Source organism: Bubalus kerabau, chromosome 8 (genome assembly GCF_029407905.1).
Source record: "Bubalus kerabau isolate K-KA32 ecotype Philippines breed swamp buffalo chromosome 8, PCC_UOA_SB_1v2, whole genome shotgun sequence".
In the NCBI taxonomy this organism is placed as follows: Eukaryota; Metazoa; Chordata; class Mammalia; order Artiodactyla; family Bovidae; genus Bubalus; species Bubalus kerabau.
This window is the reverse complement of record NC_073631.1, coordinates 75,301,385-75,317,034: the sequence shown is the minus strand read 5'-3', so window position 1 is coordinate 75,317,034 and position 15,650 is coordinate 75,301,385. Positions and strand designations below refer to the sequence as shown.

Below are 15,650 nucleotides of genomic sequence, written 5' to 3'. Positions count from 1 at the left end.
AGTAGGGTTTTTTTCTGATTTAAATCAAATATGCAGATCTTTTAGAGCATGTAGATTTCATGGAGTAACAGTTACCATAAGAGTAGTATCCACTGTCTAAAAGACAAAGTAAATATTTTTTGTTAACTTGTTAGTCCACAATAAGGAGGTAAAGATTTGTTAAAAAATAAAACAAAATATTAGATAAGAAATTATTGGAGGCTTAGCTATAGGGAGAAAAAAAAAAGGATGTTGTACTTGGTTCAAAGAAAAAAAAAATTCAATACTTCATGAACAAATATCATGAAAACTCCTTAGCTAAATATGTCATATGAGTTTAAAACTATCAAAAATACTATATGTCACTTTCCCTGAAGACAGACATCACTGTTTTAAAGAAAATGCAGCTCCAGGCAGCAAATGGCAATCTGATGAACAAAGTCACACAGAAAAGTTAAATAGCTTGGATTTATTTGTGTTGAGAGAGACAGGGCTTAGAAAATGACATGAATGAGTTTGTCACAGTGATTAAAGCAGCTGAGAGACAACAAGGCTGCTTTATATGGTAGAATATCAGCCTGCCTGTTACTGTCCGAGTTACCGCCACTTTCTCAAGCCTTCTTTCTGCTTATCCTTATGGCCCTGCCTTTCCTAATAAACCTGACCTCACTTGTGAAACAGGAGGGACAGCTACTGCAGCTCAGACTCTCACAGTGATGGGATCCTCCCAGAACCTGGGCGTTCTACATATACAGGGGGACTCTGTTAGGCCAGATAGACAAGACTTCCCTGGTGGTCCAGTGGTTAAAACTGTGCTCCTAAGGCAGGGAGCCCAGGCTTGATCCCTGGTCAGGGAATTAGATCCCACATGCCATAACAAAAGATCCTTCGTGCTACAATTAAGACCTAGTGTGGCCAAATAAATGGAGGGAGGAAAAAGACTGTCGAGGGAAGTGGAAGAAAGAGGTCAGAGATAAAGGTATAAATGTGGAAGGAGGCCCATACTGCTCTCAAACCCCTCCCAACAAAAGATTTTAACAATCCAAAATAAAGAAATACTGTGATGGTTGGAAATACATCAGAAGTACATAAAATCAGTCACATAAATGGTCACACCAGAACTCTTTTTCTGCATCTCTGAAACTGAAACAAAGGCAGATCATAAATATTTGCTGAGCACCAACTATCCATCAAGCAGAGTGTTAAGCAGTGAACAAATAATAGTGACCACAAATGATAAAGTTCCAGCCCAGCATTAGGTCCATCTCACGAGGGTTAGGGTTAGGGTTACTAGTAGTAAAGAATCCACCTGCCAATACAGAAGATATAGGAGACATGGGTTCTATCCCTGGCTTGGGAAGATTCACTGGAAGAGGGCATGGCAACCTACTCCAGTATTCCTGCCTGAAGAATCTCATGGACAGAGAGACCTGGCAGGCTACAGTCCATGGGTTACAAAGAGTTAGACATGACTGAAGAGACTAAGTATGCATGCACCTTTTATTAACACACCCAAATGACTAGTACTCCAATACTACTGCATCAACACACACAAAATTACTATAATTTTATGCCAAGCCTGTAAGGCAAGCTGAACTTTCAGGATACCTGTTAAAGTGCTTCATCATTGCTGCTGCTAAGTCGCTTCAGTAGTGTTCAACTCTGTGTGACCCCATAGATGGCAGCCCACCAGGCTCCTCTGTCCCTGGGATTCTCCAGGCAAGAATACTGGAGTGGGTTGCCATTTCCTTCTCCAATGCAGGAAAGTGAAAAGTGAAAGTGAAGTCGCTCAGTCATGCCCGACTCTTAGTGACCCCATGGACTGCAGCCTACCAGGCTCCTCCGTCCATGGGATTTTCCAGGCAAGAGTACTGGAGGGGGTTGCCATTGCCTTCTCCGTCATCACTGCACAATTCTGCATCATAATCCCGCAGCAATGGAACAGTCAGCCTCTCTGGAAGACTTCAAGAAATAACCGTTCAGCAAGCATGGAGGGTGGACCAGGCACGTAACTCAGAGTTTAAGTGGACCAGGCACGTAACTCAGAGTTTAAGTTCACAGGATTATGAGCAGTGAGAACAAGGAGAACGATTTTCGGAAGGTGACTATTCCAACAGCAAAGAGCAGAAGTGATACTCCATGCAATCCACACCCAAAGAAGAAAATGAATGAGGGGCAGTTTAAGGGAAACAAAAGAAACAAAAGGAAAAACCAGATAAAAAAACAAACTTAAAGGTAAGTAGTAGAGTGGGAAGCTTGTTGAACTATAACACATTTTGCAAATCCCAAAATAAGTCAGTCCAGCAACAAGCGACAGGGATGGTTCCCAACACTGAATATAAATAACCTTTCAGAGGCTTGTTTTTACTTCAGTTGCTAAGAGAAAACGAGGCACTTGACAGAAAGAAAGTAGGGGGAAAAACACAAAATAAACCAAGGGTCACAGGGAAAGTGAACAGAGCAAGACTATGTTCACAGAAAAATGACAAATGGAAAGAGGCAATGGGATGTGATGGAGCCTGCACCGAGAGCTGAGAAAAGAAAAAATGAGAGGAAAGGAAAGAAAGAATTGACCAGGGAAAACCTACTGTAATAACAAGGGTCTGGAGGCATAAGAAAGGAAAAGACTCTCTGCCTCACGGCATCAAATCCAGTTCTCATCTGCCTGTTCAGCATTTGCCACCTCCAAGGCTCTGAGCTCAGCACTGGGAAGAAATAAAAACACAGATGAGGGTACATGCCTTAACACCATGTTTTTCCTACAATTAAATTGAAATAATTCTTATTCCATCACCCGAGGACAACTGCAAACTCCATGATTTCATAATCAGAACACTTAAAATAACGTCCTGGACAACACATTAATCAACGACCTCAAGTAGATTTCATATTAAGTTGGTTAAGTTTGACTAGTACTCTCCCTTCATTAATTATGAGAGAATACCGTCCATGCGAGATCCTTAAGAACTCTAAGGCCATCATGCTAAACTTACCTCAGAAACTAAACAAAACGAAAAATCACAGTATTGCAGCAACAATATTTTTCTCCCTTTTTTTTCACCCTGGAGGACACTGAGAACCAGCAAAAGTTACTGTATGCCATGGTTTGAAATACCCTCATGTCTAGTCACTCATCCAGTCAGAAACGGCTTCAACTTCGGTGACAGCAATGAATACAACTTGAATTTTGCCCACCTTCTTATCAATCAATATCTGTATAAGCTTTCAGGTACTTTTATGAGGAAATCAGTTCAAAAAATAGCAATGTACTATTTACAGCTAACCAAGCTGTATAAGATCCTAAAATGTAAGAACAAATTTGTGATCCTGAATCAAAACCTCCATGGTCTTCAATGATGTTTAAGTTTCTATCATAATCAATAAAACTCTTCCTAAGAAATGGCTTGATTATTTAGCACAATGGTAAATTTGTAAATGCATCTGTAAAAAAAAAAAAAAAACAAAAAAACACTTCCCATTCTTCTTATTAAACCCTTTCCTAAAGTTTTCTTCAAAAGCACATCAAAGTATTCCTAAACTATTGCTAAACTGCAGGTGATACCAAACTAATCGTGAAAATGACCCAGTATTTATAGAAAATGGAGACTGACACCAAAATTATCCATCTCAATAGGAACAAATTTTCCAAACTCCCACTAACAAGATTCTTCTATTACTAACATACTTTTTGAACACATACCAAGTACATGTAAAATAAGCCCATTGCTCCTTTCATACAAAGGAAATATGATTTTTTCAGAGCATCAACTCTTATATGAGTTAGGAAATCAATCTTTATGTAAGTATCATCTCTGACCCAGGAGAGGCACAGTCTGCAGTATGAATTACATTAATGGGGAGGAGAAAAAGAGGGGGGAGTGGGGAGAGGAGTGGAGGGGGAAGAAGAGGGAGGAGGAGAAAGTAGCTCTTCCCCCTGAACCAAACATGCTCATGGGGGCATGGAACCATCTCAGGGGTCATCAGAGCAAGTCTGACTAAAAAACACAAGGTTCTCTTTTATTTATTTTTTTAAATTTTATTTTATTTAACTTTACAATATTGTATTGGTTTTGCCATATATCAAAATGAATCTGCCACAGGTATACATGTGTTCCCTTTTAAAACGTAAGAGTGAAGCCAACCACTGAAACCTCGTGGGCCAAGATTAAAACCTCAGAAAGTGCCTCAGACTCCTTCAGGTCTCTTTCTCTAGTTGAGCCAGGAGGATATTGGACTGAGCTGGCACAGTGGACCCAGTATCTTCTCTCTAGATCTGATATTTTTTATTTTCCTGAATCTCACCTTCCACCACCCTTATACCCACAGTCTGCTCCTGTCCACGTTCTGATGCCTCCAAGATCACTCTTCTGCCAACTTCTACTCTAGTCTCTCCTAGATCGATACTGCCCTGCATAACTTTGACTGCTATGGATCCATAGCTAGGTTCTAGGCCAGACTCCGGACAGGATATTCCAAAGGCACTAAAAACACCTGAGGGAATTCATGTACATCAGGTCTGTGAAGTGGCATTTCCCTCTGCAGCATCTTGCTAATCTAATCCAAAGAAAGAGAAACCATTGATCCCAGAGCTTAAATTCTGACCAGGTATAGCAATTGGTGTGTACCAGCCTGATACTAACATCCTGACCTCAATTTCTCGCAAACAAGCCTGCTTAAAAAGCAAACTGAAAAAAAAAAAGTATGTAAGAATAGAAATTTACCACCCAGAGGCGAAAGCTAGAGGCATAAATCCATGCCAATCAGAATAAGTGGTTGAAAAGAACTGTCCACCCATTCTACTGCCTTATGTAGAAAATTTTAAAATGACTTGTAAAATGTGAGCTCTTGAGGCTGAGTTTCAGGAAAGTATCATTGATTTCCCATCTTCAAAGAGTCATCTAATGTTCTTTTACTTGGGACAAAAGAAAAAATGCAGCAAAGGGGCAACTATTGCTAAGTGCTAAAATCTCCTGATACAAAATTAATTTTAAAAAGGAGAAGAAAAATGTTGAAGGAAATGGCAATCCACTCCAGTATTCCTGCCTAAAAAATCCCATGGGCAGAGGAGCCTGGTGGGCTACAGTCCATAGGGTCCCAAATAGTTGGACACGACTGAGCGACTAAGCACAGACCCTTACAGATGAATATAATTCTGAAACAACCCTTCAATACAAACAACAAATAGATGGTGAGACAGGGTGGGGCAGAGGGAAAAAGGGATTAAACTTTTTTCTTCTCTGTCCAGCTTTAGAACTGCTGATATTTCTGGATCATAGTACTACATTGTAAATTTTATTTTCAAAATAAATTTATATATAATAGTCTGCTCTGGGGAAAACAGATTTCTGTCTTAAAAGCAACTCAAAAGGTAAAATGAAGAAGGACACCTAGAACTTTAAAATCAGTTTTTCTATATGATGTCTTCATACTTTTTGAAATACAGCATTTTAAACTCCATTTCTGTCTCAAATAGCTATAATTATCAAAGGAGCTGTACATTCAATATTTGAAAACACAAAAAATTATTCATTCATTTATTCGTTTGGAACACAACAGTACTTCAAAAGAGAGTTCAGCTTGTTTTATGTGGACAATTACAAGAAAAAATTTTCAAGTGGATGAGAAAACCAGGGGAGAAAAAAAACTCATTAATTCAATAAATATTTATTAAGCATCAACTCTGTGCCAGTCACTGCTCTAGGCAGTGAAGATGTGTGGTGACCAAACAGACAAGATCACTATTCTGTGTCTTTTACAGTTCGATGATGGCATAGTGAAAGAAAGACAATAAACAAGTCAATTGTTAAAAGGAATGTCAAGTGCTAGGAAGGAAAAAAGAGTACTGGTGACAAGGAGGGGAGTGGAATAGGACTACTTTTAAAAAATGAACAAATGAAACCTCTTGAGATCACATTTTTAAAGCCTAATATTTACTTCAATCTAAATCTAACACGCACTTGAAAATGTGCACAGATACGAATTCCCAAGTTGATAAGTTACCACGAGTTAAGAGGATTTCTGATGACTTTTGTATTGAAATGGGGATGATGAGCAGGAACAGGACAATGATCTAGGAATGAAGCTACTATGAAAACTCACGCTAAGACTTCTCCTCTGGAAGACAGCACAACTCTCCTGGAAACTTTTGGCATCCACATTAAGGAAGGGAACAAAAGTATGAGAAACCATGCTTAATGTTCTCCATGACTTCAATGTAACTGGTTTTGCAGAAATATTCCTTACAAGAGTCCTTCAAATTATCCTTTAGAAAAAGCCAGGAAAGTGACTGAAGTGGTCAGGGGAATGACTTAGAAAGTGTTAGCTGTTCAGTCATGTCCAACTCTTTGCAACCCATGGACTGTAGCCCACCAGGCTCCTCTGTCCATGGAATTCTGCAGGCAAGAACACTGGAGTAGATTGCAATTCCCTTCTCCAGGGGATCTTCCCAACCCAGGGATCGAACTCAGATCTCCTGCTGATACCAATTCAAATACCAAGCTCCCTTGTGACTAACTGAAATCCAAAGAGATTTATGAAAAAATAACTTAAACCTTGAGAATACAAAGAGCTCCTCAGCCCTGGGTGCAAACTGGAATCCCCTGGAGACTTCAAAAAAAAACAAAAAACAAAAAAACTCCCACCCTAGAATCTCTGGAGGTGAGGCCAGTGCCCTACAAAGGAACAGATGATAATTCTCCATAAATAGCTTCTGTTACATGAATTCCTGACAGATAAATCTCCAACAAGTACTCAGAGTACAGATAGTCTCTGCTGCTATTCAGATGCACATGCAGATATTTCCTTGTGGTTAAAAGAGTATCTGAGGTACGATTTCCCTGGTGGTCCAGTGGTTGGGACTCCAGGCTTCTACTGCAAGGGGAATGGATTCAATCTCTGGTTGGGGAACTAGGATCCTGTGCCTCACAACATGGTCAAAATAAATAAATGTTTTAAATGTTTAAAAAAAAATCTGAGATAAAAGTAGAAATAGTAACCATTTCTAGAAATGAAAACCTATAACAAGTCCTAAACATGACATCAAGTCACCCTTAAATGAAGTTAGCAAAGGAGGAGATCAGGGTAGGGTAGAAAATCAGGTAGGAGATCAGATAGATAGGCGATCAGGTCAAGAGTTTTCAAGAAATGTTACATTTGTTCCAACTCATAGATAAATGGGTAACCACATATTAAATAAGAAGCAAAGATTACAAAAGGGTCATTTTATATTAATCTCTAACATTTTCTTTGAGAATTCTTTACCCAGTTCTACTACTTTTCAGTTGTATAACCTTGGGCTAATTAATTAGCTTCCTTAAGCCTCAGTTTCCTCATCTATAAAATGGGTATAATCATGCCTACCTCATAATGAGAGATAACACATGTAAATCACTCAGTACAGTGCCTAACATAAATAGTAAATATTAATTCTTATTTTTCAACTCTTTGCCTCAGTATTTGCTTTCTAATGCTTTTATTACCTAAATGAACATATCCAGCTAGATGTTCACAGAAGCTATCATTTCAGTTATTATTGATTATGTAACTCTTTGAGCTGAATGCTTTGACATTTGGGACTCTGGAGCTATTTGTTCTATGAAGACACAAAAGATATTTTATATCTTTTCATTTGAAAAAGTACACACAAATATGGATTTCTACTGAGCATTTCATGTTTCTGCTTTATAAAGCTTAGACCACAAAAGAGCATATATAATTTTAGTATTGACAATTGGATACTGAAATCTTTGATTTACAAAGAAAGATTAAATCAATGTGCACATCCAGTTTGAAAACAAAACACACATCCTTTGAGAGGTGTTGTTTACCTTTTAAATGTTAAATATCTTTATATATTCCATTCTCATTCTCAAGGTAGTAGAAATCAATCATTTCTACGATTTTATGCAAGTTTCTTCACTGCTATACAACTTTTTAAAGATATTTTCAAGTGCTGCAAGAAATATATAGTTCCAGGGGAACGGATGTAAGAAATCATTGACCCCAACACCACCGAATGATATCCAAAGAAATGTTGATGACCTCCTGAACAAAGGCCAGTTTAGCATAGCACTTCAGCACCCAGGCAGCACAGTGGAACTGAAGAGACTGCGTTCAAAAACCCTCTCAGCTATCTACCAGCTTTGTAATTTTGCAGTCACATGATTCTTGTGAGGATGCAAAGAGTGGTATAGGTCACAAGTACTCAGAAAACTGTTTGGCACATAAAAAGTAGCCACATACGTTACCGTTTATTAAATATTATTAAATATTTTAGTGTATTCTGTAACATGACAACACTGTATAAGTATTTATCTCTTCCTGATTTCTCTTTCCTTCCTCCTTCTCGCCATTCATCTCAAGGTGTCTTCCTTTTCTTGCGTCCTCCCCCACTCTTTAATAATATCCTTTTTCCCTTTGGGGTTTATCTATAATCCCTAATGGTGGATGTGGCAATATCTGGACCCCATTGGAGTTAAAGAGTACTACTAACCGTATGTGACAAGAAAGCAGGCCTTCCTCCATGTACTTTTAGAAGAGGCTTTCATCATTAAAAATGACAGAACACTTGGCATTCATTAAAATAAGAGAAAGCAAATAAAACTTTAGGACAATTTTTATCATCCTATAAGCTCTTAGAGTTGGTCACAGTTTTCCATGTGTAGCTATAAAGAAGTGATGAAAGACAACATTCTTTTGTGCACGGTAAAACCATTGGGCAGAATTTCAAAGATTCCCAAAAGAAATAAATACAAATTGGGATCTCATAGACTGAAAACAAGATGTAAGAATATTCCTACAATTTTAAATTTTATTTTCTTTTAAGTATGTAATTATAAGAGAAGGTTGGTAGGAAAATAAAAATGTGCTGGGGAATGTCTCCTTCCTGTTTATCACAGTGGAACAAATTTTTGACTGGTTGCACAGTTTTATCAATACTGAGCTATTTAGGTTTAACAAATGCACATTAAGGAAAAAAAAAGATGTTTGTCCTATACTCACAAAATATTTCTAATTCCTAGGAGCCCTTTTTCTCCAGGAAAGCAGTACTGCAGACAATGCACGGTCACGCTGAAGCAGTGTTCCCAAGTGAAACAACCCAATTTTTGGTGCAGCTCATGCATGCTTAGGCATATAGATAATTATGTTCATAAAAACAGTGCACAGCTATCTCTTGCCATCCTGTGTCCATCTTGCATTTCCCCATTCATTACTGATTATTAAAACTACAATAAATGGTAGGTCTATGTTCTCGACACTTGACTACTTGAGAGGCTTACAAACCATTTCCAGGGAATGAGATAGAAAACAAGTAGCCTGTCTATTCACTGACAAAGACTTCTGATAAAAAGAAATTCTGCTACTTGTAGCAAAAGCAATTACTGGCTGCCAAACAAATTATTGAAAATGTATGGGGTGACCACACAGCAAAACAAACCTATCTACCACACAGCAAATAACCTATCTTTGATGCCGCGCTAAATCTATCATGCTTGGCTTGCAAAAAAAAAAAAAAAGAATAACCACGAAGGTGCTTGCTCTTTATAATAGCAATTACGTGACCATCGGTTTCAAACCAATAGCAGGACTCCATAAGTGATACCTTGCCTATATGGGTGTTCTGTTAAAATATGTTTTATCCTATTATCCGCAACATACAATTTTTTCAGCACAAGTAATTTCGAGTCAGATGAAAGGAAGACTGCATACTTTGAATATTCCAGTTTTGCGTGCTCTTTTACAGAACTGAAATTACTTCAGTTCAGGAAGACAATCTTGAGGAGAGCAAGGTTACCCACGATCAAATACAATTCTTTTGACTACCATTTCTAGAACTTCATGGCACAATAAGCTTTCAGTATGGGTCAGTCATCTGATTCAGGATGAAAATAAAAGTATACATTCAAGTAACTGGCCGTACAGATATGGACTTATACCAACAGAATTAATTATTTCACACCTATCAAATTGCCAGTATTTCCACAGAACTAAAATAAATTTTCCAAAAATATAAAATGTGCAGTTCCATTTTGGGATGAAAATTGAAGTAAGGACACAGTCAAAATAAAATTGGGTGTTTTATACCATCATAGTTCTTGTGAGCTTTCTCAAACATTAAGTAAAACATTGCTGGTTTCCTTACTCTAGATCAATGACTCTATCTTAGTAGGTAAGAAGCGATTCTTCAGTTAGGTTAGATGACCTAATAAGATTTCTTTAATCTTTATAATCATTAAGATTCCATTTAGTTATGTAAACTTGAGTAATTTGTAACTTACTTCTGGGAAAGTGTTAAATTCTGGTAATTAGGGCACCATTTTGCATTAAAGTGATGTCATAAAATTTCTAAATAGTACTCAAGCAGCCTAAGGGAGTTAATGTTATTTAACAAAACTCATTATAGTGCTTGTAGAACATGCAGAACTGTTCTAAGTGCTATATAAATATTAACTCATTTATACTAAGTAGCTAAGTATGCTTAGTAACTAAGTTCTTATGAAGCTTAATGAGTATGTGAATTGGCATTGAACAATGAATTAAAGTGAACAACCACATTCACTCAGCCTTTGAAATTAACATTATTCATTTCTAACAATTAGGGTTATACCATAACAACATGATGGTATAGGTAAGTCTAGTAGGTTACCTATACGTAGGTCGGTAACTCTACTTACTGAAATCCTTGAACTGCCTTCAGGAGAAGCCCAATTCCTCAGCAAGTCATGAAAGTGCTGCAGCATCTATTTTCTGGTTTGTTTCTTCTGTCCCTTAAATCTTAACTATTTGCAGTCAAAAATTCGTCTGATTTCACATGTCCATGTACCTGCTGACCCTTCATTTGATATGACCACCCCTTCCCTATAATTTGGTCAGTTCTTACCAACCCTCAAAACACAGTTCAGATAGTGCCTCCCCTTGAGAACCCACGCTGACTGCTCAGCTAGGTTAAGCACTGTCTTCTCTGCTTCCACATCTCTCTGTGATCACCTCCAGAATCACACACAAGGACACAGTATAACTACCTATCTATTCATTCATCTTCCTACTTGTCTGTAAACTCCTTAAAGGCTAGAACTGAGTCTTTTACCTCTAAATCCCCAGGGTCTTACCAAAAAAAAAAAAAAAAAAATGGTATACAGCATGAAAAGTATATAAATGTCTTTTAAATAAACAAATCAGTATATACCTTTGTGAGCTGATAGAAAGCATCCTAATTTTATTATTAGAAAGGAAATTGCTAAACATATTTATGAGTATAAATTACATCCATTTAATCACCAAAGAAATAACAAGGTCTATATATAATTAACTTATGTTTTTGGATTCAATGAACAGTTCTCAATGAAATAAGAAATGACACATTACAGGACCACTCCTTAGTTTCCTAACTGGAGGAAGTGTTGGCATATGGCAACTAAGTCTTTACAACTCCGCCAGATTCAGCCCTACTAGTCAGTGATCACTTACTGTAGCTGAGAAACATAATAAACTGCTGTAGCTACCTAGATGACCCAGCACCCAACCAAATGCACTATTTGTACCTCACCAGGTGCCAGCATGGAGATAACTGCTTGTCATAATTATTTTGATAACAAGACAGTATCTTCACTCTCATTTCTGACTTGAATGAATAAACTACTCATGCTTTTGTTTAAGCTGCTGCTGCTGCTGCTGCTAAGTCACTTCAGTTCCGACTCTGTGCAACCCCATAGACGGCAGCCCACCAGGCTCCTCCGTCCATGGGATTTTCCAGGCAAGAGTACTGGAGTGGGGTGCCATTGCCTTCTCCAGTTGTTTAAGCTAAATCCTATCAATTCATTCACACCTCTCCAAAAGTGAGGGCATTTGGTGGTCATGGTCATTCTTCTCAAATGTGAGGTTTATCCTTGTAGGACGTAGAAGCTGCATAGGCCCCAAGTACCTTCTGCCCCAAGTGGAGAGATCTATGAACCAAAAAAAAAAAAACCCCACTAAAGTGGTATTCCAGAAATGGGGAGAAAAAGGAGGACTGGCCTGTTGTCCAAGAATAGCAGTCTTTCAGCGACACAGAGAAGGGCAGAGGTACCTAAAGACATCACTAGCACGAGGCAGAGGCTCTAGGAGTCTCCAGGTTCAATCCTGCAGTTTTCTTTTTCTCCATCTCTACTTTCTTCCTCTCTGATTTGTTTTAAAGCACTGTGATTTGTTTTAAAGCAATGTCTATATCAGCAAAAAGTTGGCTTGTGGAAGACTCTACTGGATGAGAGACCCCATATCTTCAATGAATAAATTGTATGGAAAAAAGGAAGAAAAAGGATGAGGGAAACCATGCATTAAAGAGGTTTTAAAAAAACTAATTGCAGTTTATAAACATTATCTGGATCCTGGTTCAAACAAACTTATATATAATATTTATGTCTATTTTATATATTTATATATAATACATTGACATATTTAATATATATTAGCTATGATAATATCATGATTACATTATCCAAAAAATCCTTGTCTTTTAGAGGTGCATAGTTAAATTTTTTATGAAATGTTTCAAAATAATACAGAAAGGAAAAGAAAATAGGATGTATATAAAATAAGATTGGCTATGAGTTGCTAATTGCTGAAGCTCAGAGTTCATTATAATAGTCGGTCTACTTTTGTGTGTGTGTGTTTGAAATTTTTTGTAATAAAAGTTGCAAATGAGTGTGAGAATATTCCTCTACAGAAGTAATTCTAACAGAGTCTGATGCTTCTTCAGTTTTATTATGGAAACAAATCATAATGGAAAAGGTATTTACCAAACATTAATTCAAATGATGGGATCCTTCACTAAAACTTGACATATTAAATTTTCTATTATAATAATCTAGTTTGTGGATATTACTATAGCACTTTAAATTAATTTCTATCATGTTAAGATTTTAACAAAATTAAGTACTTGGCTACAAATAAGGAGCATTTTTCTATTTTTACATATTTTACATATAGTAAATTACTATGATTATCACATCAAGACACATCTTAAAATGTTAAGAATATATTTAAACATGTAAAAATATTCAGCCTACTTTAATGAAGTGTGCAAAATTTTCAACTATATGAACATGTTCTGTCTTAATATGTACTTACAAGTGGATGAACTGGTTGCCAGGTTCATACATGTAAATTAAAAAAAATGCTTACAGTGCCCCACAATATTTACTTAGATTAAACAGTAAGTTCAAAAATGAATTTTCAAGCATATCTGTAAATGTGTGATATTGACCTAAATATGGTAAACGGTAGTTAGATTTTTATTTTAAAACATACTTTATAAACGCCCCCAAAGCCACACTGCCCTAATTACACCAAGAGGACTGCTACCAATAAAGAAAGGGAGAAGGGGGTGTCTTCTTTGTAAGGTGGAGGCGAATGGGTCCATCTCCAATGTCCACAAATTGAGTAAGTTGAGAACCTTGTAGTGCAGCTTAATTTTAAGGTTTAAGTTTAGATAGGGATGTCTACGTTTGTTTTTCCAATTTTCCCACAGTACCAATCTTGGCTTAAATCACACAAAGCCTTCTCTTTGAGAATTAAAACAACAACAACCAAAACAACAATAGTGATGATGTAAATCCTGCTCAAATATTATATCCCTTCTTGCCTACACATGGCTTTTGCTTGGCAGCGGTGAGAGGATCTCCGCCCCTTCACTCAGGTTGCCGCACACATGGAGGCATCCCGCACAAACACTTCTTGAGCAAAGCCCCTGGCCTGTGACTCTTTGGGGGTTTTGTCCGCCTTTCTCTTCTTTCTTTTGCACAGGGAGCGCCATATATGACTCGCAAGAGAATTCCGCTGCTTTCACCCAAGACACTGCATCTCCAGGGCAACCGAGCAAACGCAGGGTCGGAGTGGGCCGGGCCGCGCGTAGGACCACCCCCCTGGACCGCGCCTCTCACCTGCCCGCTGCTGGGGTCGCCCCGCACCCGCGTGTCCAGCGCGTCGTGCCCAGTTTCGTCTTCTCCACCCGAGCTGTAGATGAGCCGGAGTGGCACGATGCTCTGGCGCTCCAGGAAGCGGTTTTCGTTCCTCCTCTCCAGCTCTGTCAACGAGGCGTCTCCTTCGGGCAGGAAAGAGGGGAAGGAAGAATCAGGGAGAAAAAGAGAAAATAATGACCCTGACGGACACTCGTCCATCCTGCGGTCCGATGGTTCCCCAGGGAAGATCCCACCTCCCCTCCCTCCCAGACCCCATCTGGGAAGGACGCAGAGATACGAGACGCAAAGCCTTGGACCAGCTCATCTGAGAGCATCCAAGATCGGGGCCCAAAAGCAGAGCCCCCCTCTCCCATCCTCCGCATTCCTCTTCTACTTCCGAAGAAAAACAAGCATTTGACCTAAAGCTTCTAACGCATCCGCGCGCCCCCACAATATATTTTTTGCTTCACTTCTCACCACCCTTCTAAATAAAAAAATCTCCCCGCTAACTCGGGAAATGGGGACGCTCCTTTATCATGCGCTTGAGGACTGCAAAGATGCCCGGAAAATGGTACGTCCCAGAGCCACAGAGGGCGGCGAACTTACCTGCCGGGCCGCAGCGCGCCGGGGGACAGGTCCCCAGGGTGCAGAGCAGCAAAAAGGGCACGGACACAGCCGTCGCTGCCGCCGCCTGCATGGTGCTGCCGTCCGCCCGCCTCGCCCGAGATGCTCAGCTCCTCATGCCCAGGCAGCCGCGTCCGGATCCCGCGCCCCGCGCCCCGCGCCCGGGGCTAGCCTGGGCCACCCACTCCCAGCCCCGACCCGAGCTGTGGCGACCCAGGCGCTGCAGCCTCCACCGCGGCGCTGCCTCAGTGCTGCATTGTGCTCCGCGGGCGCTTCCGCTGGTGGGGGGAGCGAGCGAGTGCTGCATTGGGCGGTTGGCTGTAGCTAAGTGGTTTCTAGCGCCTCCCACCTCATCCCCTGGCAGAGGCTCCGGCGGGCGACGAGCGCTCGGCGGGGAGCGAGCGCCTGCTGCAATCGCCCCCCGCACTGGAGCAGGGGCGCGCGCACGAGAGTCAGCTGGGAAATGTAGTTCTCTCTCCACGTCCTGCTGTCTCCACGACGGCGCGGACTGTGGCGACCTCGTGACCACGGAGTCATTTACAGCCTGGAGATGGGAGGGAGGAAAAGGGCAAGAGAAAGAAAGGTCATCCCTGGCAAGGCCTCCTGGGACCGAAGATGCCCTAGATGCGCCACTGCGGGAGCCAGGATTCAGCCACTGCGTCCCCAAAGAACTGCAATGATGTTTCCTTCAGATGTAGTTGTTAAATTATGATCAGGCGATCATACCCTCAAGATTACATGGTAACGTAACTACTCAACAAAAATCGATTGCGGACCCACTGTGTGCACGTCGGTCGACTTAAGAGCAAGGGACACAATGGTGAAGGACAGGGCTATAAGAGGTACCAGCTATTGAGTTAATACCATTTTGTACAATACTGGGATGTTTTCCTCTTTGCCTGGAAGAATTTTTTTTTACTCCCTGCCTCTATTGAGGTGGTTTCAGATTCCTTCACCATCGTGGTGTTTTGAAAATACACGCCAATGTTCCAGTGTCCCAGATCAAGTGTGGTATCCAGAATTAAATACAACTTAGACAAGGTTTCACAAACAGAGAGAGATTCTTTTCTCTGTTGTCCTAAATTCTTGCCTAAGAGAACAATCCATCATATT

The 15,650-nt window shown here is 39.8% G+C and overlaps 1 protein-coding gene across 4 annotated transcripts in view; it reads right to left on the bottom strand.

The window, feature by feature from the left end:
* Nucleotides 1-14,888, bottom strand: part of ADAM22 (ADAM metallopeptidase domain 22) — a 243,441-nt gene extending 228,553 nt beyond the window's left edge. For all 4 annotated transcript variants that reach the window (XM_055590596.1, XM_055590595.1, XM_055590593.1 and 1 more), the window contains exons 1-2: nt 14,520-14,888; nt 13,896-14,056 (exon numbers count right to left, since the gene is read on the bottom strand). In XM_055590596.1, the coding sequence (XP_055446571.1) occupies nt 13,896-14,056; nt 14,520-14,610 (252 nt within the window). In that variant the 5' untranslated portion in view covers nt 14,611-14,888. The remainder of the gene's footprint in view (nt 1-13,895; nt 14,057-14,519) is intronic.
* Nucleotides 14,889-15,650: the final 762 nt, after the last annotated feature.